We start from the raw sequence: 27,281 nt of genomic DNA, 5'->3' as shown, positions 1-27,281 counted from the left end.
ACCACTAATTTTTTGGCAATATATTATTAAAAATTCTTTTTATTATAGTGTTTTTATGAAGCTTTGAATCAATTTAATATTTATTTAATTCAAACACAATATAAAAGAGGTTCAAATAAATAGCAGAATAAGCCCACCAAGACATCCCTTCATCAGACCCATTATAATATTATGCTTGAACAATTGGAGGTCTCAAACTAAACTAAAAAATATACTGAATCAATCAAAATCATAACCAAAATTAGTTTACTAACATAATTAAATTTTAATTTTTCATTAAAAATCAAATTAAAATTATACTGAATTTATACTGAATTAAAATTGAAATGAGAACTACTTTTATGCATAATATACAAAACCTAATATTAATTTTCATTCATATCTTTTATTAATAATTTTAATTATAAATATATTAAATCGTAATGCTTAATTATATATATACCTTATATTTAAAGATTATAATTAAAAAATAATTAAAAGGTATGTTATATAATATATTTTTATTATTATATTATATAATATATTTAATTTTAAATATTATATAATTTAAAAAAAAAAGCTGAAAGGTATTACATAATATATTATATATTAACAACTAACTTGGTAATTCATGTATGACTTTTTCATACAAATAATTGCATGAAATCATTTGAAAGACTAAAAATGTATCAGAACCACACTGAATCCAAACCAAAATTTCAAAGAACCAAACTAAGATCACACCCAAATTTCAGTTCGGTTTTAGTTTCCAAGCAAATTTCATAATAGAACCGCACACCCCAACTAAACAAGGGCAAAAAGTACAGAAGTCATCTGGGGTTCTAGGGTAATAAACCATTCTGAGGGGTTTGGCAAAGATTCCAATTTAGTGGGAAAAAATGATATTTCTGCCGAGTGCCCTTGGGCACTTGCTAAGAAGCGATTATTTGAGTACTAATATCCATTGTTATAAGATCCACTTATCATGATAAGATTTCATCACAAATTATTCACATTTAATTACAATTCACTCATAAATAGGGTGTGACGAAATTTTTACGCTGGTTGTCACCTACCGCAACCCTCCTCCTTTATCCAGGCTTGGGACCGACTAAGCGCAAACTACTTAGGCGGAGTTTACAATTCACTCATAATCATGATAAAATCTTATCATAATACGTAAAACCATATAACAATATAAGCAGTTGAAGTAGTTTAACTACCTCTTAATCAATGTCTAAGAAAAAGGGATATGCAAAGAAATCACAGATTGTATACATCAAACCAGTCACATGGCAATGCAGAAGCCCACATGAATAAAACAAGATAGCCAGGTACCACAAGCAAACTAGCTCATTTCAGGAAAATACAAGTCCTCAAGGTTGCATGCAAACACGGTAAAATAGTAATGCCCTCCAACATGCCACTACCCAAGCTGGAAAAGCGGAAAGCCAGCAGACAAGACATTAATATTCACATGAACTAGTCATTTATGCAGATAAGTAGCGAGTCATCCAGGTTTTGAAGCGAGACCATGCCAGCTCAACAGCAGCTTCATCTTCATCAGGCATTCCCATGCTCTTCCTCCTCTTAACGCCTTCATCAGACCTGTTCATAAAAGCATGTGCATTGCCTGGATAAATGTGTACTTCATAAGGAATTCCTGATGCTTTCAGCTTTTCCTCTAAAGCCTTGGCTGCCTGAAAAATTAAAATCCAATGAGAGCATTAGTGAATTTATTATTTCTTTCTTGGAAGCAGAAACCTAATCAGACCTTTGATATCTCTAACATCGGTGTTAATATACATTGAGCCGTATAGACATACACATGCATTCTCAGGTATGTGTGTGGGAATGCATGGGTATAGACAAGCTAGAACACATTTAATATCCCAGAAAAGACAGAAGAATGTACAGAAACATTGTTTAGTTAATGATTAACTTTATTCAACATCAAACTGTTTTAACACTACATTGTTACCAATTATCTTACAGGCAAAAAGACCCAAAGAGATCGCAATGAAGGGATAACTAAGCAAGGTTTACAGGCTTGAAGCACCAGTTTCTTAATGAATTTACATTATAAATCAAATCATTCACAAATTTACTTTAAAACTAAAAAATTTATTGTTAAAACCTTAACATATGCATGATGTTTGCGGATGATATAGTGCTAATAGATGAGACGCGAGGAGTCGATAGAAAGCTAGAGTTTTGGAGAAGTATCCTAGAGTCAAAAGGCTTTAAGTTAAGTAGAACGAAGATATAATACATACATTGCAAGTACAGTGAAGACCGAACTGGTGATAGGAAAGGAGTTAGTTTGAATGAAGTGGTACAGTCCCAAAATAATCATTTTAAATATCTCGGCTCAATCCTTCAAGTTGACGGGGGATGTGAGGAGGATGTTAATCATAGAATTAAAGTCGGATGGTTGAAGTGGAAATGTGCCACCGGAGTTTTATGTGATTGCAAGGTTCTCAATAAGTTGAAAGGAAAATTTTACCGTACAACCATACGACTGGCCATGTTATATGGTAGTAAGTGTTGGGCACTGAAGGAGTTGTATGTGTTTAAGATAAGAGTTGCGGAGATGAGAATATTAAGGTGGATGAGTGGCCATACTAGATTAGATAAAGTCTATAATGAGAGTATTAGAGAAAATGTAGGAATGGTGCCAATTGAGGATAAGTTGAGAGAAAGGAGATTGAGGTAGTTTGGTCATGTGAAGCGTAGACATACGGAAACTCCAATTAGACAAGTAGAGCACATTAGGTTAGAGGATAGAAAGAAAAGATTGGGTAGACCTAAACTGACTTGGAGGAGAGTAGTACAACATGACCTAGAAGCATTACATATTTCCGAGGATTTAACCCAAAATCGTTTAGAATGAAGAAAGAGAATCTATATAGCCGATCCCATATTTTTGAGATAAAAACTTAGTTGAGTTGAGTTGTTAAAACATTAATATACTTAGAAAAAAAAAATATTTTTTTAATAATTTTTATAAAACCTTAACATACTCAGAAAAAATATATTTTTTTAATAATTTTTAAGATGAAACATAAATTTTAAAGATTACGTCGCAAGTATACACTGCAACATTGAAAAAAAAAAAGAAACTCTTTTTATTAGCAATTTTAAATGAATACTTCTGTTAATATTATAAATATAAATTAAAATATAGACCTTAAATGCAAAATTAAATTAATAAAAATAATACATGACTCACAAACATACAAACAAGCCGGCTAATGAGCCTAGTCTTATCTGGCTTAGACTTGGCTCGTTTATTAAACAAGCTTTAAAAGTAATCTTGAGTTTGGCTTATTAGCCATAATGAACTGTCTCAAGCAAGCTTTTATTGAACTGAACTCCAAGTAGCTCACAAGCAAATATTTTTGTAAGCCTAGCTCAAGGCATGATTTTGTAGTGGATGGCCAACTGAACAAACTAAAAAGCCAAGAAAAAACTGGAAGAAAAAAAAGACGTTGAGCCAACCCACAGAGCTCTCATATCAGTTTATATTCAATTGGAAATTTTATGATGCTTAAAAGAGAGACATGCAAGCTAAAGCATACTTAAAAGTTTTCTTATTTAATGAAGTTTCCTTATAATTAACCTTGAAGAAAGAAGATCAACAACAAAAATCCATTCAAAGCATGTCTAAATAAATCACACATCCAACTCCTTGATAAGTGCCATCATGCACTATAGTTTATGAGCACTGTTACTTTCCAAAAGAACATAAATATAAATTGCGAACAACTCAGCCAGGAATGAAGAAAGTTCTAATAAATATTGATACTGTTTAGTGACTAATACAATTTAAATTGATGAATTCAAAAGAAAGATGACATACCGTCACATCTGAAAAACCAACAAAGTTATCGAGCTCTCCAAAGTGACCCTGAACAGGTGCCTTAGCCTGGGCAGGGTCTGCAAGCTCTGATGTAGGAACACCATAAAATGCGACAACTGCATCAACCTCTGGAACCAAGACAGAACTTGCAATTGAAAGAGCACCTCCCATGCAAAATCCAGTTACTCCTACCTGTAGCAGTAAGCCACAAAATTACTTATCAAAAACATAGTTTAATTTACAAAATCACTAAACCAATTAACATTTTTCAAAACCTAGCAAGTGTAAGGTAGACAGGATTCAAGAAAGAAGCATACAAATTAAAATGTGATTTTAAAGAAGCACTTAAATTTGAAGAACAAAGGCCCATTACAATAAAATACTGGAGAAACCAAATTTCTAGTTTGAATAATGACACCAACTCATGACTCCCATGAAAGAAAGAAAAGACTAGGCAAAAATTACTCCTATATTGATCCTTGAAAAATATAGAATATCTGCACACTAAAAGAGTGGTGTAGCATTAGCAATTTTGACAACAGATATTGGGTACATTGCAGGAATAGGATGAACCAAACAGTAGATTTTCAATGAACTTGGTCAGTCAATTGGCTAAAAGGGGTTCAAGAATTGATGGTTCTAATTTAAAAAAAGTAGATCTGCCAAACCTTCTTTGAACCATTAGCCTTGAGCCAATTAACAGAAGCACGGATATCCTTAACTGCGCCTTGCCAATCAAGGCCTTCCATCAAATGTTGAGCTTCAGCAACATCCAAGCCTACCTTTCCTCGATATAAACTGAAACAAGAACAAAAAAAAAATATTGAAATTGAGAAGCAAAAGGAATACGATAAAATATTAACATGGCATCATGAAAATAAGGTACAAAATGACAGATGCATAGTTGCTTACTCAGGGATAAGCGCCTTAAACCCAGGGTCCAGTTGGGATATTTTCACAGCATGTTTCTTGATCTCAAAATCCACACCCCACCACTCTTGAAGCACAACAATCCCAGGAGTATCTTCTTTGCCCACCACGTACGCATCAAAAGTCTGATCAAAAGATTCAAGGAAAGGAAAAGAGAATCTAAGAATGGAACCATCATCAAGAATTTAGTTCAAAGGTAACATTGTGTGTGTGCCTTTGAATATGTTATCATAAACCCAAACTAAGGTGTGTATTTGCTTCTTTTGTTGTGGAATTTTAAGTTCAACCAATTTCTTGTCTAAATATAACAATAAAGCCCGCCATTTTAAATTGCATAAATTACGAAAGGTACAAACGAACAATAGAAGAAAACATCATACAGTTGACTGATCCAAAAAAACTTCTTCAAAATCACTACAAATTTACAAAAGGATCATTTCAGGACTAGAACGAGAACAACTAAATACACAATCAATTGCCAAAATCCAATAAAATAACAGAAACCCTTCAACCGAAGCCTCACAAAAAACCCAAAAAGGAAAAAAAAAAGGATGAAAGAAAAACTTACAGTATCGTCTCTATGGATTGCGATTTTTTTGAAGGGGGCAGAGGCAGAGTCAGCCATTGCACGAACTTGAAACCGGGAAGCGGAGAGAGGAAGAGAAAATGGTCGCAGAAAAGAGAAAGTGGTGGGAGGTTTATGTAGAGTAGTTGGGGTGAAAACTCGCGTAGCCGATGATGGTGACAGTATAGCTGCTAGCATTTCTTTGCCGTTATCACACTGAACCTCTGCGTTTTATATTGGAAAATGTCAAAGACCCAATTTTGCCTCTTCTTGGCCAGGCATGAATTGGCGAGGTTTATGTAGAGTACTTGGGGTGAAAACTCGCGTAGCCGATGATGGTGACAGTATAGCTGCCAGCATTTCCTTGCCGTTATCACACTGAACCTCTGCGTTTTATATTGGAAAATGTCAAAGACCCAATTTTGCCTCTTCTTGGCCAGGCATGAATTGGCGAGGTTTATGTAGAGTACTTGGGGTGAAAACTCGCGTAGCCGATGATGGTGACAGTATAGCTGCCAGCATTTCCTTGCCGTTATCACACTGAACCTCTGCGTTTTATATTGGAAAATGTCAAAGACCCAATTTTGCCTCTTCTTGGCCAGGCATGAATTGGCGAGGTTTATGTAGAGTACTTGGGGTGAAAACTCGCGTAGCCGATGATGGTGACAGTATAGCTGCCAGCATTTCCTTGCCGTTATCACACTGAACCTCTGCGTTTTATATTGGAAAATGTCAAAGACCCAATTTTGCCTCTTCTTGGCCAGGCATGAATTGGCGAGGTTTATGTAGAGTAGTTGGGGTGAAAACTCGCGTAGCCGATGATGGTGACAGTATAGCTGCTAGCATTTCCTTGCCGTTATCACACTGAACCTCTGCGTTTTATATTGAAAAATGTCAAAGACCCAATTTTGCCTCTTCTTGGCCAGGCATGAATTGGCGAGGTTTATGTAGAGTACTTGGGGTGAAAACTCGCGTAGCCGATGATGGTGACAGTATAGCTGCCAGCATTTCCTTGCCGTTATCACACTGAACCTCTGCGTTTTATATTGGAAAATGTCAAAGACCCAATTTTGCCTCTTCTTGGCCAGGCATGAATTGGCGGGGTTTATGTAGAGTAGTTGGGGTGAAAACTCGCGTAGCCGATGATGGTGACAGTATAGCTGCTAGCATTTCTTTGCCGTTATCACACTGAACCTCTGCGTTTTATATTGGAAAATCTCAAAGACCCAATTTTGCCTCTTCTTGGCCAGGCATGAATTGGCGAGGGCAATTGTTGCAACGACGCCGTTCTGACTTACAGTTTCTTGTTCTCATTCATTTATACGACGCCGCTTCTTACACATCATTATTTTCAAATTTCAATAAAATAAAATATTTTATTTAAATAAAATATTTTATTTAAATAAAAATAAAATAAAAATTGTGTGAATAACTATGTACATGATGTGGATACTATTTTTTTCATTTTCCATTTAATTTTTTCTTTCTAATATCTCCTCTAAAGAAGTTTCTTGATGCTCAGAACATTTCCTCCACAGAGAGCGGCCCAGCACTAGAGGCAATCCTAAAGGAATCAGAAAAAGAAAAAAAAAAAAAAAAAAAAAGCAAAAGGTGGTCGCCACTGGCCAGAACAAACCAGAAGCATAATTTTTTTTATAATGAATTTTAGTTAGAATTTAAATTCAATACTTTTATTTTTAAAAATAATTTTAATATTATTAAATTAAAATTACAATTTGAAAATCTTATTTTAAAATTTAATATTATAAAGAAATATGCTAATGAATATTATCATTTGTAGTCAATAAATTATAAATCATCCAAACTTTTCGTACAAGAAATTAAAATATTTTAATATTTTTTTCAATTAACTATAGAAAACAAATTTTTGTCAAAATTTTAATTAGAAAATTTATATGAATTTTAAATTATAAATTTGTATAATATCATAAATAATTCAAATTATCCCACTTTAATTTAAAAAAATAATAATAGCCTTTTCTCTTGAAATTGAGAAAAGAAAAATAAAAATATTTTTGTTTTTAAGATGTAATACTAAAATAAAATATTTAACTAACAACAGAGTTTTTATTGTTTAACGGATAAACTAAATTCAAATAATATTAAAAATATTAAAATTAATTATAATAAAATATTGATATATAGGACTGTTTTATTTGTAATATATATATGTAGTGATATAAAAGATTAATAAATTGACTCGGATAGAAATCGCTCATCCGAGGTCAGAACTGAACAGACCTCACCCATTTGAGTTCAGAGCTGGACACCTAAAGGAAACGTGCTCTTTAGGCAATCATTGAGAGCGTTTCTGATTTGTTTTGTGAGATCAGACAAATTAAAAAGATCGGCACTTCTGTCACACCTTACCCCTCTGTAAGGCATAACATGATCCCGTAAAATACCTAATGAACTACCGAACTCCACCTACTGATAACTCATTAAGTATCCTATAAGTTTTGTTCATTTTTATTTTTTCGTAAATTTTAGAAAAATTTTGGCAAAATGCCGTCTGTATTTTGAGAAAACAATTCTTCAAATACTTGAAAAAAACACTTTCAATAAATTTCCACAACTCCCAACCTCCAAATAATTTCAATTCAACTCAAAATTCTCAGATCAAACAATTTCAAAATAATTCTATCAACATTGCATTTAATAAAGCTATTTTACATTCACAAGTTTAATTTACAGATATAAAATCCAAAAATAATATTATTATAATTTATAAATACAATTGCTCAACTTTATATTAATACATATGAAAAATATTTATTTACATCAAACTAAAGTACATTGGGTATAAAATAATACCCATACAAAATCAGCGAAGGCTTTTCCAGTTCAGCAGCTCACTCTGCTGCTTTTTCTTTGCTCCTATCTGCGACAGCAAAATAAGCTATCGCTGAGTATGAAAATACTCAGTGGTGCACAATAAAAATTTGAAATGCAGTACATAAAACATTCATTAATAAATCACGATTTAAATATTTCACAATCACATTTCTCAAATTATCAAAACTCATTATAGCACAATTTTGGTCAAACAATTTAATAAACATAGTGTTGCCAATTCATACACTACTTAAGCCATGGCACAAAATTTCCGATCAATGCCGTGTTATACACCACGAGAAAGCGATCTACAACCCCACTAATCGAAATCAATGAGGGAGGTGGCTAGCTAGCTAATGAGTACTCATTCGATCTACAACCTTAACTGGTAGACCAGAGAGGGAAGAAAAATAATCGACCTCACCCCATAAATTGAGGAGGAATAATAAGGCACTGTGATGCTAAGTGTGAATAAAAAATCTATTTCAAACAATTTATTCAAATAATTCATGAGAAATCCTATAAATTTCCAAAGTCATAGTTTCATTCACAAAGTGGCAACACAATTCATGATTAACATCAAATTTTCATAAATCATACTAAATCAATTTTTTAATGATAAAAGGCTCAAATAAGGTTTATTGTGTACAAACCTGACGTGAGTCGCCTCTAGGCCTTAACTTAGTCTCTCAGACCTTTCGAGTCTTTTTCAGCTGAAACACAAAATTTATAATCTCTCAGTATCTTTACTTCATAATAATTCTCATAACTAATTTTAATATGTTCAATTCTAGCCCCATTATGCTTAAATTTATATTCTTGAAAATTTTCATGTTGAAGTTACTATTCATGATACTATTAAAGTCAAAATATTGACTTTCTTATGCTTAAAAGGTATGGGAACTTCAACTATACTCACATACCACATTTTAGTCACCAATTTTGTTAGTTTTAGTTGTTTTCTCAAAACTTAGGTCTTTTAGCCAAAATTGTAAATTTTTAGTTTTGGTATCTTATGTTGCACTATTCCATTGGTTATTTTGCTGTTAGAATTTGGCCAAGTTTTCTTCATATAAATTGTTCCTTATTATCTTAACTTTATTCTCCTTTTTGAATCACTCCAATTGGAGTTTTATAACTCAAGTTATAGCCATTTGAATCATGGCTGCCGGATTGGACTTAACCCAGATTTTTGGGTACCAAACTGGTTCTGGCAGTTTTAGGTCACCAAATTTGGGTGGCCAAATGACTTGGTTAAGGGCATAATTTGGATTTGTATTCTTCATGAAAGTTTTAGGTCTATATCTCAGCTTTCTACTGGTAAAATTTCAGGTCATTTAGACCTGCTTAGCCCAAGTTATGGCCAAATGAACAAATACTATTCATTTGGTCATTTTTGGACAAGTCAGATTGCCTAAGTCTGGATTTGGCCAATTTGTTCACTAGGTTTTAGTCACTTTTTGAGCATGATTCCTAAATGAAAAATATGTCTTTTTGTGTCTAATTTCATTCCCAATTGGCCTCACACCAATTGGGCTTGTAAATTTTCAGTTTTGGTCCCTGAAAGGAACCTTGATCATGCTGCCAGCATACTGCTCACATCTAATCCAAATCTAAACCTAATTCTAACACTTCCAACATACATCAATTGGTCACAAATGACTATTTTCCATCTCAAACAGGATCAAACATACCATTTGACCATTTCTCAAATTTTTGGCTTTCAAAACCTTAGGTCCAAACCTTAATTCACACAATTTGTTACATTTAACCAATTCAACACATATAACATACTTCCTCAACTCAATCAAGCTTAGATACAATTTTAATTCTATCAAAATACATGTATATTCATATCAACCCGTAGCTGGCCAAAATTACTTCTAGTCCTCCAACAATTATTTTCATTTCATTTTAAGCACAATTCTAAGTTAGTTAAGCTATAAATATAATAATTAAACTATAAATTTCAAGTACTAACCTTGAATGAAGCTTTTCAATCTTCAATTCCCTTAACTTTTTCTTCTTTCTTTCTCCTTTAACCTTCTTTCCAATGTTTGCTTATAATTTTTCTTCAAGAAAATTAAAAGATTTATGGCGAAATTTAGTGTTTAGAAAGCTTAAGAATAAGCTTTCATGGAGGAAATTTTGAGAGAGAGACAAGGGAGAGATGAGAGACGGCAAATGAGGAAGATTAAGACCCAAAATGATTTTCTTTTTCTTTTTTTTTCATTTGTGTATATTTATCCATAATTTGACTTAGTCAATTTAAGTAATTAAATTAAAATGAATTTTGACATCATGATGATGTCATAAGGGTGATGTAATAAACTTTTTCTTTTTCTTTTTCTTTTTTATTTACTTTTCTATTAGTTCTTTAATTAAATTCTTAATCTCAAAATTTTCTTTTCCCAAATTTTATTTAACAGTCAGGTCAGGAGTCAGCTCTAGGGATTAACTGACCAAATTGCCCCTCGCCGGTTCGACCCGGTTTGCAAATAATTTAATATTTTCTTCTGGATCCCTAACCTAATTATTTGACCGGCTTAACAATTCTTTTTCGTAATTTTCTCTTTTCCACTATGTTCGCAATAGTCCTAAGGACCGCGACGTCACATTTTACAGTTCAAAATTTGAGTTTAAATTGACTTCGCAGTCCTTCCCGAGAAGGTTACCCATCGCTGTGACTCTCGGCTCGTTTAACTTCTTATATTCTGTTTTTCTTATTTATACTTAACTAATTGGAAATTACTAATTATTTGTGTTTAGGGCTTATCTAGTTTTCTTAAGTGTGGTTCTAATCCCCTCAGTTATCCGGACCAACACTGGTCATCGGAACAGTAAAATATACCAGGCTATGCAAATAGGGGTGTTACAATTCTCCCCCCCTTAAAATAAATTTCGTCTCAAATTTTACCTAGTATCAATCTCTGAACAACTGTGGGTGCTGTCTCCTCATGTCATCTTCTCGTTCCTAAGTAGCCTCCTGGCCCGAATGATAGTTCCAAAGCACTTTCACTAACGAGATCTGCTTATTCCGTAGCTGCTTCATCTCATAGGCCAGAATCTCTATGGGTTCTTCTTCATATGTAAGGTCTGGATTCACTTCAATTTCTTCTACTGGTAGTACATGAGATGGGTCTGATCGATACCTCCTCAACATAGACACATGGAAGACATTATGTATCTTCTCTAACTCTGGAGGTAGTGCCAACCGATATGCAAAAGGACCCACTCTTTCCAGAACCTCATATGGCCTAATGAAACGAGGACTCGGTTTCCCCTTTCTGCTGAATCTCATAATTTTCTTCCAAGGAGAAACCTTGAGGAATACTTTCTCGCCCACTGTGTACTCAATATCCCTTCTCTTCAAATCAATATAGGACTTCTAACAGTCTGATGCAGCCTTGAGTCGATCTCTAATCATCCTGATCTTCTCCTCAGTCTGCTGAACAATTTCTGGCCCAATCATCTTTTTTTCACCTACTTCATCCCAACACAGGGGAGTTCTGCATTTTCTGCCATACAAAGCTTCATATGGAGGCATCTCAATGCTTGATTGGTAGCTGTTGTTGTAAGCAAACTCAATCAAAGGCAAGTATATGTCCCAACTGCCCTCAAACTCAATCACACAAGCCCGTAACATGTCCTCCAAGATCTGAATTACTCTCTCAGACTCGCCATCTGTCTGTGGGTGGAATGTCGTGCTAAAGTTCAATCTAGTTCCTAGGGCTCTCTGAAGACTACTCTAGAATCTAGAAGTGAACCTAGGATCTCTGTCTGATACCATAGATACTGGCACTCCATGTAGTCTTACAATCTCATCAAGGTACAACTTGGCCAATCTTTCTAAACTGTAGTCTATCCGAACTGGCAGAAAATGAGTAGACTTGGTCAGTTTGTCAACAATGACCCATACTACATCATGACTCTTCTGTGTCCTCAGAAGTCCCATCACAAAATCCATTGTTATTCTTTCCCATTTCCATTCTAGAACTGATAGTGGATGTAACAACCCAGCGGATACTTGATGCTCTGCCTTCACTTGCTGACAAGTTAGGCATTTAGAAACAAATTCTGCCACATTTCTTTTCATACCCATCCACCAGTAATGCTCCTTTAGCCCTCTATACATTTTTGTGCCTCCAGGCTGCATGGCAAAAGGAGACTCATGTGCTTCCTTCAAAATGATCTGCCTCAAATCAATATTATTAGGAACACACATTTTACCCTGGTATAGCATTAGACCATCATCTCTTATTGAGAATTCTGGTTTCTTGCCCTGCCGAACTTCTTCCAATAGCTTTTAATACCTCTGATCATTCTGAGCAGCCATTATGATCTGATCAATCAACACTGACTGTACATGCCATGCAACTACTGTCTGCCCCTCATCATTAATCTCTAAGCTGGTATGTAATGATCTCAACTCATGTACCATAGACAAAGGAGTAACTCATAGACTTGCCATAGTCTTGCGACTTAAGGAGTCACAACATTAGCTTTCCCTGGCTGATAGTCTATCAGACAATCATAGTCTTTTATCAACTCTAACCATCTCCTCTATCTCAAATTCAACTCCTTCTGGGTGCCCAAATACTTCAAACTCTTATGATCTGTGTAGATGTAACATTTCTCCCCATACAAATAGTGTCTCCAGATCTTAAGAGCAAATACTATAGTTGCAAGCTCCAAGTCATGTGTCGGATAGTTCATCTCATGCGGTTTTAGCTGGCGTGATGCATAGGCAATAACATTCCAGTCTTGTATCAGTACACAACCTAACCCATTGTGAGAAGCATCGCTGTAAACTGTATATTCTTTACCCGGAGTAGGTAAAGTCAGGACTGAAGCCTAGGTCAAACATTTCTTCAATTCATCAAAACTCTGTTGGCATTTATCCTTCCACTGAAATTTCACATCTTTTCGAAGTAATTTGGTCAATGGAGATGACAACATGGATAATCCCTTCACAAATCGACTGTAGTTTCCAGTTAAACCTAGAAAACTGCAAATCTCTATGATATTTCTGGGTGACTTCCAATTAAGGACAGCTTTTATCTAGCTAGGATCCACCTTAATACCCTCTACCGATACTACATGCCCTAAGAAAGATATTTCTTTCAGCCAAAATTCACACTTTGACAATTTGGCATATAGCTGTTTCTCCCTCAAAGTTTACAGTACAATGCGCAGGTGTCTATCATGCTCTTTTGCATTCCTCGAATAAACCAATATATCATCTATAAACATAACTACAAACTGGTCAAGGTATGTTTTGAAGATAGTATTCATCAGATCCATAAAAGCAGCCGGAGCATTAGTTAACCCGAATGGCATGACCAAGAACTCATAATGGCCATAGCGGGTTTTAAAGGCAGTTTTAGAAATACTATGCTCTTGTACTTTCAGCTAATAATAATCTAATCTCAGGTCAATTTTGGAGAACATAGCTGCACCCCTCAACTGATCAAACAAGTCATCAATGTGGGGCAATGGGTATCTGTTCTTTATTGTCACCTTATTCAATTGCCGATAATCAATCCATAACCGGAGAGTGCTATCCTTCTTCTTTACAAACAACACTGGCGCTCCCCAAGGTGACACACTAGGGAGGATAAAGCCCTTGTCAAGCAACTCTTGCAACTGCACTTTCAATTCTTTTAGTTCTGCTGGTGTCATTCTATATGGCGTTATGGAGATTGGGTCCACACCAGGCATAACATCAATCTCAAACTGCACTTCTCTTTCTGGAGGTAATCCTGGAAATTTATCAGGAAATACATCCGGAAAGTCACATACCGTAGGGATGTCCCTCAATGCTAGACTACCTACTTGGGTGTCTATCACATGTGCCAAGTACGCCTCACACTCCTTCCTAATAATTTTTCTGGCCAGTGCAGCTAAAATGATGTTTGACGGCAATAACTGCCTCTCCCCATGTATTACTACATCACCATACTGAGGGAGACCAAAAGTGACTGTCTTCAGTCTACAGTCAATCATGGCATGATGCCTGGCTAACCAATCCATGCCCAAGATAATATCATAATCTCTGAAGGGCATTTCAATCAAATTAGATAGAAAAGTGTGTCCTTGGATCACCAGAGGACAATCCCTATATAGTCTATTTACCCTAACCTCCTGGCCTAATGGACTAGTTACTAGCACATCATAGTCCATTGGTACACACTGAATAACAGTAGAACACATCACACTGGCACTGACATATGAATGTGTGGAGCCAGGATCAAACAACAAATATACATCTTGGTCAAGGATGGAGAAAATACCAGCTACTACATCTGACGTTTCAGCCTCCTCCCTCTGACGCATTGTAACACCCTAGGCAAATCCCACATCGGCAAAACACGGGAGAGATACTGGGTTTATAAGTTGGTGGTTCATAACCCCTAGTGTCGCGTTTTAAAATCGTGAGGGCTTCGGCCCAGAGCGAACAATATCACTAGTGGGCCGGTCCGTTACCAGGATCAAAACCTGGCTCTGATACCACAAATGTAATGGCCCGGCCCACTAGTGATATTGTCCGCTCTGGGCTAAAGCCCTCACGGTTTTAAAACGCGTCACTAGGGGTTACGAACCACTAACATATAAACCAAGCATCTCTCCCGTGTTTTGCCGATGTGGGATTTGCCTAGGGTGTTACAATCCACCCCCCTTATGGGACTCAGCATCCTCGCTGAGGTTTGCCCCACCATCATTCAAGGATGCACGTGGAGCAGCTCTGATACCACAAATGTAACGGCCTGGCCCACTAGTGGTATTGTCCACTCTGGGTCGAAGCCCTCACAGTTTTAAAATGCGTCACTAGGGGTTACGAACCACCAACTTATAAACTCAGCATCTCTCCCGTGTTTTGCCGATGTGGGATTTGCCTAGGGTGTTATACGCATTGTATACACTCTGACTGGTGTGCCACTGGGTACTGGCTGGTTAATAGTACTTTGACTTCCAGGAGTATTACCAGGACCCCTACCTCTGCCTCTACCTCTACTAGCTAGCTGTGACCCTATAGGTGTAGAGACTTGGGCTGATCCCTCAGATGTAGCAGAAGATCCAGATCGGCGTGGACTAGTACAATCCTTAGCGAAATGTCCACTCCCTCAACAATTAAAACATGCATCGGTGGCCTTGAAATAAACACCACCGTGTGTTCTACTACAACTTTCACACTGCCGTATTGACAGAGCTCCTCGGGGTGCTTGTTGGGTCTGTTGACCAGACCGGGGTGGTCTTTGGCCAGAGAATCTGCCTCTGCCAGATCTACGAGAGCTAGATCCTCCAGACTATTTTCTCTTCCTGAACCACTTTCAGGTGCTTATCCAGTAGTCTTTTCAGTCTTCTCTTTCTCTGGTGTACCCTTCTTCACTGCCCCTTCTAATTCTATCATTTCCAGTTTTCAGGGCCTGTGAAATTAGCTCAGAAAAATTCTAGTGTCTGAATCCCACAACTTGCATTCTTAAGCTAGGCCTCAACCCAGCCTCAAACTTTTTACATCTGTCTTTGGGAGTGGAGACTAAGCTTCTCGCATAGTGGCTTAGCCTTGAAAAGTCCTGCTCATACTCCGCTATTGTTCTGTCCCCTTGTTTCAAACTCAAGAATTCTTGCAATTTCATATCTACATACGCATCAGGAACCCATTTCTACCTGAATTCCCTCAGAAAGTCTGTCCATGTCAGCATAGGTGGCTCAACCAGGCTGTGGGGAATGGTTTTTCACCATTCATATGTATCCCCTTGTAGAAGAGACACTGAATATTCAAATTTTAATTCTTCGGCACAATGTAGTTTTCTGAATACCCTTTCCATTCTTTCTAACCACTATTTAGCCTCTAGTGGATCCACAGTACCCTTAAACTTGATGGCCCCAAATTTCATTAATTTTTCATATTGCCGAGCCGCGGGCTGTGGTTGTGCTGCAGGTGCTTGCATCTGAACTTGAGGTGGCACATTTCCCAATATTTGTTGGAAAAACGCAGCCATCTGCTATGCAAACTGAGCAGGAAACTGCGGCGCTGGAATAGGAGCTGAAGTGGCTGACCCACTCATGTTCTGGGGTGCTGGGGCTTCCCCTTGAACCTCAACCTCAACAAATTGTTCCATGGAATGATCTCCCTCTTCCATTATGTTTCTCAACAATTTCTACTTCCTGAGATTAAACACAAGGAGGTTGACCTCTGTTAGTGCATATTCATGATGTAAATATGCCATATGTATCAATTAAAGACACTTGAGCAGTCGTACTTATCAAACAAATATTCATGCACATAGTCAAAATTTATTGCAAAACCATGCTCGGATACCACTAAAATGTGTCACACCTTACCCCTCTGTAAGGCATAACATGATTCCGTAGAATACCTAATGAACTACCGAACTCCACCTACCTATAACTCATTAAGTATCCTACAAGGGATTTTAAAACCATTTTCTTACCTTTTGGAAGTGGCGAGCATTTTGGTAGGAATTAAAATTATTTATTCGAAGTTTTAAAACTAGTATAAATTTTTGTCCATTTTTATTTTTTCACAAATTTTAGAAAAATTTTGGCAAAATGCCGTCTGTATTTTGAGAAAACAGTTCTTCAAATACCTGAAAAAAACACTTCCAATAAATTTCTACAACTCCCAACCTCCAAATAATTTCAATTCAACTCAAAATTCTCAGATCAAATAATTTCAAAATAATTCTATCAATATTGCATTCAATAAAGCTAATTTACATTTATAAGTTTAATTTACAGATATAAAATCCAAAAATAATATTATTACAATTTATAAATACAACTGCTCAACTTTATATTAATACATATGAACAATATTTATTTACATCAAACTAAATTACATTGGGTATAAAATAATACCCATACAAATTCAGCGAAGGCTTTTCCAGTTCAGCAGCTCACTCTGCTGTTTTTTCCTTGCTCCTATCTGCGACAACAAAATAAGCTATCGCTGAATATAAAAATACTCAGTGGTGCACAATAAAGATTTGAAATGCAGTACATAAAACATTCATTGATAAATCACGATTTAAATATTTCATAATCACATTTCTCAAATTATCAAAACTCATTATAGCACAATTTTGGTCAAACAATTTAATAAACATAGTGTTGCCAATTCATACACCACTTAAGCCATGACACAAAATTTCTGATCAATGCCGTGTTGTACACCACGACAAAGTGATCTACAACCCCACTAATCGAAATCAATGAGGGAGGTGGCTAACTAGCTAATGAGTACTCATTCGATCTACAACCTCAACTGGTAAACCAGAGAGGAAGGAAAAATAATCGATCTCACCCCATAAATGGAGGAAGAATAATAAGGCACTGTCATGCTAAGTATGAATAAAAAATCTATTTCAAACATTTTATTCAAATAATTCATGAGAAATTTGATAAATTTCCAAAGTCATAGTTTCATTCACAATGTGGCAACACAATTCATGATTAACATCAAATTTTCATAAATCATACTAAATCAATTTTTCAATGACAAAAGGCTCCAATAAGGTTTATTGTGCACAAACCTGACGTGAGTCGCCTCTAGGCCTTGACTCAGTCTCTCAGACCTTCCGAGTCTTTTTCAGCTAAAACACAAAATTTATAGTGTCTCAGTATCTTTACTTCATAATAATTCCCATAACTAATTTTAATATGTTCAATTCTAGCCTCAATATGCTTAAATTTATATTCTTGAAAATTTTCATGTTGAGGATACTATTCATAGTACTATTCAAGTCAAAATATTGACTTTCTTATGCTTAAAAGGTATGGGAACTCCAACTATACTCACATACCACATTTTGATCACTACTTTTGTTGGTTTTAGTTGTTTTCTCAAAACTTAGGTTTTTTACCCAAAATTGCAAATTTTCAGTTTTGATATCTTATGTTGCACTGTTTCATTGGTCATTTTGCTATTAGAATTTGGCTAAGTTTTCTTCATAGAAATTGTTCCTTATTATCTTAAATTTATTCTCCTTTTTGAATCACTCTAATTGGATTTTTATAGCTCAAGTTATAGCCATTTGAATTATGGCTGCTGGATTGGACTTAACCCAGATTTCTGGGCACCAAACTGGTTCTGGCAGTTTTAGGTCATCAATTTTGGGTGGCCAAATGACTTGGTTAAGGGCATAATTTGGATTTGTATTCTTCATGAAAGTTTTAGGTCTATATCTCAGCTTTCTACTGGTAAAATTTCAAGTCATTTAGACCTGCCTAGCCCAAGTTATTGCCAAATGAACAAACACTGTTCATTTGGTCATTTTTGGACAGGCCAGATTGCCTAAGTTCGGATTTGGCCAATTTGTTCACTAGGTGTTAGTCACTTTTTGGGCATGATTCCTAAATGAAAAATGTGTCTTTTTGTGTCTAGTTTCATTCCCAATTGGCCTCACACCAATTGGGCTTGTAAATTTTCAGTTTTGGTTCCTGAAAGGGACCTTGATCATGCTACCTGCATACTGCCTACATCCAATACGAATCTAAACCTAATTCTAACACTTCCAACATATACCAATTGGTCACAAATGACTATTTTCCATTTCAAACAGTGTCAAACATACCATTTGACCATTTCTCAAATTTTTGGCTTCCAAAACCTTAGGTCCAAACCCTAATTCACATAATTTGTTACATTGAACCAATTCAACACATATAACATACTTCCTCAACTCAATCAAGCTTAGATACAATTTTAATTCCATAAAAATACATGTATATTCATATCAAACCCTAGCTGGCCAAAATTACTTCTAGTCCTCCAACAATTATTTTCATTTCATTTTAAGCATAATTCTAAGTTAGTTAAGCTATAAATAAAATAATTAAAGTATAAATTTCAAGTTTAGCTACTAACCTTGAATGAAGCTTTTCATTCTTCAATTCCCTCAACTTTTTCTTCTTTCTTTCTCCTTTAACCTTCTTTCCAAGGTTTGCTTATAATTTTTCTTCAAGAAAATTAAAGGATTTATGGTGAAATTTAGTGTTTAGAAAGCTTAAGAATAAGCTTTCATGGAGGAAATTTTGAGAGAGAGACAAGGGAGAGATGAGAGGCGGCAAATGAGGAAGATGAAGACCCAAAATGATTTTCTTTCTCTTTTTTTTTCATTTGTGTATATTTATCCATAATTTAACTTAGTCAATTTAAGTAATTAAATTAAAATGAATTTTGACATCATGATGATGTCATAAGGGTGATGTAATAAACTTTTCCTTTTTCTTTTTCTTTTTCATTTATTTTTCTATTAGTTCTTTAATTAAATTCTTAATTCCAAAATTTTCTTTTCTCAAATTTTATTTAACAGTTAGGTCAGGAGTCAACTCTAGGGGTCAACTGACCAAATTGCCCCTCGCCGGTTTGACCCGGTTTGCAAATAATTCAATATTTCTTCCGGATCCCTGACCTAATTATTTGACCGGCTTAACAATTCTTTTTTGTGATTTTCTCTTTTCCACTATTTTCGCAATAGTCCTAAGGACCGCGGTGTCACATTTTATGGTTCGAAATTTGAGTTTAAATTGATTTTGCAGTCCTTCCCGAGAAGGTCACCCATCGCTGTGACTCTCGGCTCGTTTAACTTCTTATGTTCTGTTTTTCTTATTTATACTTAACTAATTGGAAATTACTAATTATTTGTGTTCAGGGCTTATTTAGTTGTCTTAAGTGTGGTTCTAATCGCCTCAGTTATCCAGACCGACACCGGTCACCGAAACAGTAAAATATACGAGGCTATGCAAATAGGAGTGTTACACTTTCATTGAGTTCATACCACATAGATCACGCTACTGATCACGCCTAATTTCTAACATAATCTAAGTATGATTGTCGTTATAATTTAAATAAAAAATTAGTGAAGATCTAGTCAAGATTTTATCCCAATGACTATATATAGAAGGTAAAACTTCAGAAAAAGGTATGCAAATAAAATATATTCATTTTCGATTATATTGAGTGTTCAATTCATAGTCTGATTACTGACTTGAGCGTCAGAGTAGTTGTCAACTACTATTGGCCCTCACTTATTTTTTGACTTTCAAGAGACCCTTAATTCAATCAAATTCAATATCTAGGAAACTCACAGCATCATATATATATATATATATATATATATATATATATATATATATATATGTACTCGAATAAAAAAATTGTAAGATATTTAAGGGCTCCAATACGAAGACTTGTTGAGGTACATGATGTAAAATCCAAAATTCAATATTACTGAGTTCAAGTTTATTAATTAATTGGATTGATTTTTTATTTTTTTATTCAGAACAAATTAATTAAATTTTTTATTTTAATTAAAATTATTTTATTAATTTAAATTAAGCATTTTTTGAAAGCTAATTTAAATTAAGCTTAAATATTGTCCATTGAACCTAAATAATTAATCTTTTATCAGCTGTTAAAAAATAATTCTCATTTATTGAAAAATAAAATTTACAAATAATAATTGATAAATTTCATTCAACAAAGTTTCTTCAAAAATTATGGAGAAAAAAGTGGAATCTATATAATTCTAAGATCCATTTGTTTCATGAAAAATATTTTTCTGTAAATTTTTTTTTTTTTGCAGTTTTTAGTGTTTGGGTATTAAAAAAATAGATTAATAGAAAATATTTTCTTGGTTAAAGAAAATTAAGTCATGTTTAAGAAAAATGACTTTCTCTTTTTATAAAATAAGTTATTTTCTATTTTTTAAATTTTGATAATCTTACTAAAATATAAAATACTTCTACATATATAATATAAACACATATCATTGATTTAATATTATAACCAAATAACAGAATATATTTTCATAGAAAACATTCTTCGTGTACAAGTTATTTTTCACAAAACAAATGCAATCCTAAATAACAAACTAAAGAAATACATAAAGATTTTGTTCATCAACTAACTATACAAAACTGAATTTTATATGACTACTAGAATATTGCCTTCGCGATGCGGCGATATGTATATAGTCACATATTTATAATTATTTCTTCTAAACCTCCTTAATACCACCTTCTTTTTTCTTGAGCTCCTCAAGATAAGGTCTAAGTTTCAAAATCAATTGCAAAGCATAAAGATTTTAAGGCAAAATTCTAAGCATGAAAAATTTCCCGACATTGCAATACATACCATTAACACCTTATTAAGATTACAACAGCATTCAACTTCAATAATACCTCATATACATCACATGAATTGCAGTATATATATTTTAAAAGGAAAAATAGTATCCTAATAGTGTTAGCACTCCATCATTACATTCCATAATTATTCATTAATTTCTTTTTCTTTTTCTTTTTCACTCTTTCGTCATGCTTTATAATTTTGTTCTTAAACTTCCAAGATATAAAAGGGTGTAATAGAAAGACTTAAATTATTGATTCAGCAGAAGTAATTAGTGTAAAATATTTAAAATTTATCATAAAAGATATAGGAATGAGTTTTTTTTCTTAATTACAATGGTGTAATAGAAGCGATCATTTTTAGAAATTATATATAAAAAACAAAATTAAAATACCATTAATGTTAGAATATTTGGGTTGTATGTTTATATTTGATGCATAAAAAAGTTTGGGGTCAGAACTAATTGAAATTTAGTTTAATTGACCATACAAAGTTTAGAGGAAAAATGTCTTACATTAACAACTAAGGTAGAAAGTTGTAATTCTATAGTCCCTAGGCCTTCTCATTGCCCTATTGAGGTTAATCTTGGGGGAGACCTAATTGATCATAAGAACATGATGTGGAGAACTAACTTAGTCAATACCTTGTTCAATCCTGAAGTGGCTAGAGCTATTTTAGCTATCCTGATTGTGCCAAGAGGTTATGATGACTGCATCATGCGACATTTTGAACGGAATGGAAGTTATTCAGTTAAGTTGGGCTATCAGCTATTAGCAACAGAGAATTTTGCATAATCAAATGCCAAGCCGAGACATTCGTTCATTAATCCAACAAAGGTATGGAAAGGAATATGGAAGCTGGAAATCCCTTCAAAGGTGAAAACCTTCACGTGGAAATCTTTGCATAATGCACTGCTAATCAAAGCTAACCTCCACAGAAGGGGAATTCCAGTAGATTCGAGTTGTTTTATATGTAGCAAGGAAGAAGAATTGATTGAGCACACCCTTTTTTCTGGGGTGAACATGTAAAAGAACTAAGAAATTTTGGAATAAGAATTCTGATATTTATTGCCCCAGAAATCAAAGATATATATTAAAAATTACAGCTAACAAATAGGTTCCTAATCAAGCTAAACTACCAAAATTGTATCAGAATCATACAACAAAAGGTAATAACAGATATGCACACAAAAATTCCTAAACAAATGCCCTAAATAAATGCAAAATAAGTGGCACCTAACAGCTGCCCCCCCTCAAGTTGGAGCATGGAGATCTCGAATGCCCAACTTGTGAAGAAGAAAGTCAAACTGATCCTTTCCCAATGCCTTTGTGAAGATATCCGCAGGTTGCATTGAACTACGTACATAATCTGTTCGAATGTTACCATTCAATATCTCATCACGGATAAAATGACAGTCCACTTCAATATGCTTGGTACGTTCATGATAGATAGGATTAGCAGCTATATGCAGAGCTGCCTGACTATCACAATACAAATTCATAGGTTCAGTATGCGCCACACCAAGAAAATTCAATAATCCTTTCAACCATTTAAGTTCACAAGTTATAGTACTCATAGATCGATATTCAGCTTCAGCGGATGAGCGAGACACTGTCCGTTGCTTTTTAGTCTTCCACGAGATAGGGGATTCACCCAAAAGAACAAAATAACCGGTCAAAGACCCTCTCGACAAAAGATAGGTAGCCCAATTAGAATCAGAGTAAGCAGACAATTTGAGATCACAATTGGCATGCAGTAGTATACCCTGACCTGGATTTCCTTTCAAATAATGCACAACTCTAACAGCTGCCTCCTAATGAGCTTTCTTCGGTTGTTGCATGAACTGAGCAAGAATATGCACACAATAAGACAACTCAGGCCGAGTTATTGTTAGATAAATAAGTCATCCCACCAGATGCCTATACTGAGTAGGGTCATCCACATCATCACTCTCGGTAAGGGCCAGCTTGTGATTTTGTTCAAGAGGAGTTTTAGCCGGCTTGCAACCCAGTAATCCAACTTCTGAAATTACATCCAACGCATAATTACATTGACACAAGAAAATACCATTCGAGTTTCTGGCTACTTCAATCCCTAAGAAAAATTTCAGCTTCCCCAAGTCTTTCATATGAAAGCAACGACTCAAATAGTTCTTGAATTTTTGTACAGCGAAAACATCATTGCTGGAGATAATAAGGCCATCCACATAAATAAGCACATTCAATTGAACAGTCCCAGCTGGAAAAGTGAACAAAGAGTAATCTGAATATGATTGCTAAAATCCATAAGCTTTCAAAGATGTAGCCAATTTCGCAAACCAACATCTAGGTGCTTGTCGCAAACCATATAGAGATTTCCGGAGTTTACAAACCTTCCCTGGTGATTGAGAAGCAAATCCAGGCAGCATCTTCATGTAAACCTCTTCCTATAAATCACCGTGTAAGAAAGCATTTTGGACATCCATCTGATGGAGTTCCCAATTCTTTGCAGCCGCAACGGCAAGAAAGGTGCGCATAGTAACCATTTTTGCTGTAGGAGCAAAAGTCTCCTGATAATCGATGCCTTCAACTTGATTATTTCCCAATATCACTAACCGCGCCTTGTATCGTTCAACACTTCCATCAGAATTGTATTTAATTTTGTATACCCACTTGCTTCCTATTGCTTTCTTCCCAAATGGCAAATTTTCAACTGTCCATGTACCATTATCCTCCAAAGCCTGTATTTCTTTTCTCATAGCTACTCTCTATCGTTCATCCTTAACTGCTTCTGCATAAGAGCTTGGTTCATGTCCTGTAGTAATGGCTGCCAAAAAACATCAGTGTTGTGTAGAGATAACCCACATAATGTGCTATAGAGTAAGGCGTACCTGAGGAATCAGATTGGGAAGGTGAGCATACCGAGGGGCTTGTTTTGATGGCATTTGTCACATAATCCTTCAAACGAACACTAGGTTGCTTGGCCCTTTGTCCCCTACCTAGTTACTCTTCAACAACTTCACCTCTATCCACTCCCTCACTGTTTTCATGGATCAATTCTTTCGTTTCAGGATTCACCTCACTTTCTCTACCCACACTTTCATCGTGCTCCTTTCCCAAGTTGTTCTCTAAACCATCAACTTCATCACCCAACTCCTCAACTCTATTTTTAATGAGTTCATCACCCATTGTTTTCTCATTTGTATATGAAAATTCTGTTTCAGCGAATACCAAGTCTCTTGATACAAAGTATTCTTTAGTTTCCAAATCATACAATCTCCATCCCTTCTTTTCAAATGGATACCCAACAAAAACACACCTACGACTTCTACTACCAAATTTATCTTTATCCCAATTCAGATTATGCGCATAGACCAAAAAACCGAACGTGTTTGTAAGAAGGTACTTTCCCAAAGAGCATCTCATATGGGGTTTTACCATTTAATAACATAGATGGAGTCCTATTAATCAAATACCCGGCTGCAAGTACACATTCTCCGCAAAATTCTATGGGTAAATTTGCTTGGAAACGCAAGGCTCTTGCCACAGTAAGAATATGGCGATGTTTTCTTTCCACTCGGCCATTTTGTTGAGGTGTTCCTACACAGGAAGTTTGATGCAACATCCCTTGTTCATCAAAATATTCTTTCAAGCACATAAATTCACTTCCGTTATTACTTCTGATAATTTTCACATTTTTTTTCAAATTGGCGTTTAACCATCACAACATATTTCTTAAGAACACAAGCTACTTCTTCTTTTCCATTCAGCAAATATATCCAAATAGCACGAGAGTAATCATCAACAATTGTTAAGAAGTAAATTACTCCACAAGAAGTTGGGACTCTATAAGGTCCCCACAAATCATAATGTATCAATTCAAAACAACCATCAACTTTATTATCACTAGAAAAGAAAATCTCTCTTGTTTGCTTTGCACTAAAACAAACTTCACAAGTTTTATTAGTTTTTCTAACTATGCTACTAGCTTTTGGAATTAACTCTACCACCTTATAAGAAGGATGACCCATTCTCTTATGCCAAAGCTCAAAAGACCCCACATCAGTTACCTTGCAAGCATGTATCGATGTCACTCCCTTGAGAAAGTACAGCCCCTCGCGTTGCTCACCCGCTCCAATTAGGTTCCTCGAATTTAGGTCCTGTATAGCACAAATTTTGTTAGTGAGTTGAATAACCAAATTTAAATCATTAAGTAGTTGTGATATAGAGATCAGATTGAAATTCAAATCTGGCACAAAAAGGACTTATTGCAATTTCAAGTCTCCTCCAAGCAACACAGTTCCTTCTTTCACTGCCAAGGTCTTTTCTCCATTAGATAACCCGACTGAGCATGGCACAATGTCACACAATTCACTAAAAAATGCCAATGTTCCTGTCATATGATAGGAAGCTTCTGTGTCAATAATCCAAGGAAATATCCTCTGCGTACCTGTCAGCCTCTCATTGCCACCATTCTGACAAGAATTCAACATGCCCAGCAATGCAGCCCACTGCTCTTCATTTAATCCACTAAGACCCTTTCAATCTGAATCTGTCACAATTCCACGCCCACCATCAACTCCAGTTGTTTGTGTGGCGTTGGCATAAGTAACTCCTCCCTTGCTACGTCCTGCTCCATTGCCACGCTTTTGACCACCTCTTCGTCCAGCAAAAGTTCCACGTGGTTTATTACCCCACCATTCTGGATAACATATTAGTTGGAAACAACTTTCAGCATCATGTCCCTCTCAGTTGCAATTAGAACAAATTGAGGATTTGTCTTTATCCCCCCCTGAATTTTAACTTCCTGCTCGAATTGCAAAACTCATAGGATTGCCTCTTTCTTCCTTGGTTCATGTCATAGTTCGCACCCGCTCTTTCTAAATAACCATAGCATAGGCACGATTCAAATTGGGCAAGGGTTCAGTGCTCAAAATATTAAAGCGCACTGTTTTGCATCCTTCTTCATCCAAGCCCATCAAAAACTAATGAACTCTCTCTTCTTCACGCTTTCTTTCCAATTCAATGGTAAGATTGCATCTGCAGCCTGAACAAATACACACTGGTATCTAATCATAGTTGTTTATTTCATCCCATAACGTTTTGAGTCTTCCAAAATAGGACACGATAGGTTGACCTTCCTGCCTACAATTCGCCAGATCCGATCTCAGTTGCTGCATTCGTGGACCATTCCCAATCGAGAACCTCTTTTTAATATCCTCCCACAGATCCTTTACATTCTCCATGTGAGAGATGGTAGAGCAAAGCGTCAATTCAATGGTGTTAAACACCCAAGAAACCAGCATAGAGTTAACCATCCACCAATCTTCAAGTTTCAATGAGTCATCTGCTGGTTGCTTAACAGATCCATCAATAAAACTATATTTCTTTTTTCCCCGCAATGCAGTTTGCATAGCTCGGGCCCATTCTTCGTAATTCTTTCCCTTCAACTGAACTTGGGTAATCAAGTTACCTAGGTTGTCATTCGAATTCAGTGTGTAAGAACTAGAAGTTTTCTTGCCTGATTCAGAACTCTCATTTTTCTTTTCATCAGCCATGGCTCTGATACCATGTAAAAGAACTAAGAAATTTTGGAATAAGAATTCTGATGTTTATTGCCCCAGAAGTCAAAGATATATATAAAAAATTACAGCTAACAAATAGGTTCCTAATCAAGCTAAACTATCAAAATTGTATCAGAATCATACAACAAAAGGTAAGAACAGATATGCGCACAAAAATTCCTAAACAAATGCCCTAAATAAATGTAAAATAAGTGGCAGCTAACAGCTGCCTTTCCAATAGAACATATAAAAGCGGCTTGGTGGGATAGGCCTTTTCAGGAAGAAGTTAATGGAAGAATTCCTTAAAAGCTTCTAAATTTTGCAGCAATCACGTGTTAGCACATTTGGAAGGAAAGGAATAAGGTAGTCTTTGATTATTGATGTCCAAACC

General features: G+C 35.4%; 1 protein-coding gene across 1 annotated transcript; it reads right to left on the bottom strand.

The window, feature by feature from the left end:
* Window positions 1-1,136: 1,136 nt before the first annotated feature.
* Window positions 1,137-6,529, bottom strand: LOC110659473 (uncharacterized). Its single transcript, XM_058150022.1, has 5 exons — window positions 5,340-6,529; window positions 4,754-4,896; window positions 4,510-4,639; window positions 3,842-4,033; window positions 1,137-1,679 (listed from the first exon to the last, which is right to left on the bottom strand). The coding sequence occupies exons 1-5, from the start codon at window positions 5,532-5,534 to the stop codon at window positions 1,470-1,472; spliced, it is 870 nt and encodes a 289-aa protein (XP_058006005.1). The 5' UTR covers window positions 5,535-6,529; the 3' UTR covers window positions 1,137-1,469.
* Between the last annotated feature and the right edge of the window lie 20,752 nt (window positions 6,530-27,281).

The sequence above is a fragment of the Hevea brasiliensis genome, chromosome 7 (assembly GCF_030052815.1).
Source record: "Hevea brasiliensis isolate MT/VB/25A 57/8 chromosome 7, ASM3005281v1, whole genome shotgun sequence".
Lineage (NCBI taxonomy): Eukaryota > Viridiplantae > Streptophyta > Magnoliopsida > Malpighiales > Euphorbiaceae > Hevea > Hevea brasiliensis.
Note: the sequence above shows the minus strand (reverse complement) of the source record. Positions and strands in the feature narration are given on the sequence as shown.

Excerpts from the sequence above, each read along its gene's own strand:
- LOC110659473 (XM_058150022.1), bottom strand. The coding sequence starts at position 5,534 with ATGCTAGCAGCTATACTGTCACCATCATCGGCTACGCGAGTTTTCACC. Across the intron at positions 4,897-5,339 it reads CAATCCATAGAGACGATACT|ACTTTTGATGCGTACGTGGT; the intron begins GTAAGTTTTTCT and ends TCTTTTGATCAG. Across the intron at positions 4,640-4,753 it reads TTTAAGGCGCTTATCCCTGA|TTTATATCGAGGAAAGGTAG; the intron begins GTAAGCAACTAT and ends TTCTTGTTTCAG.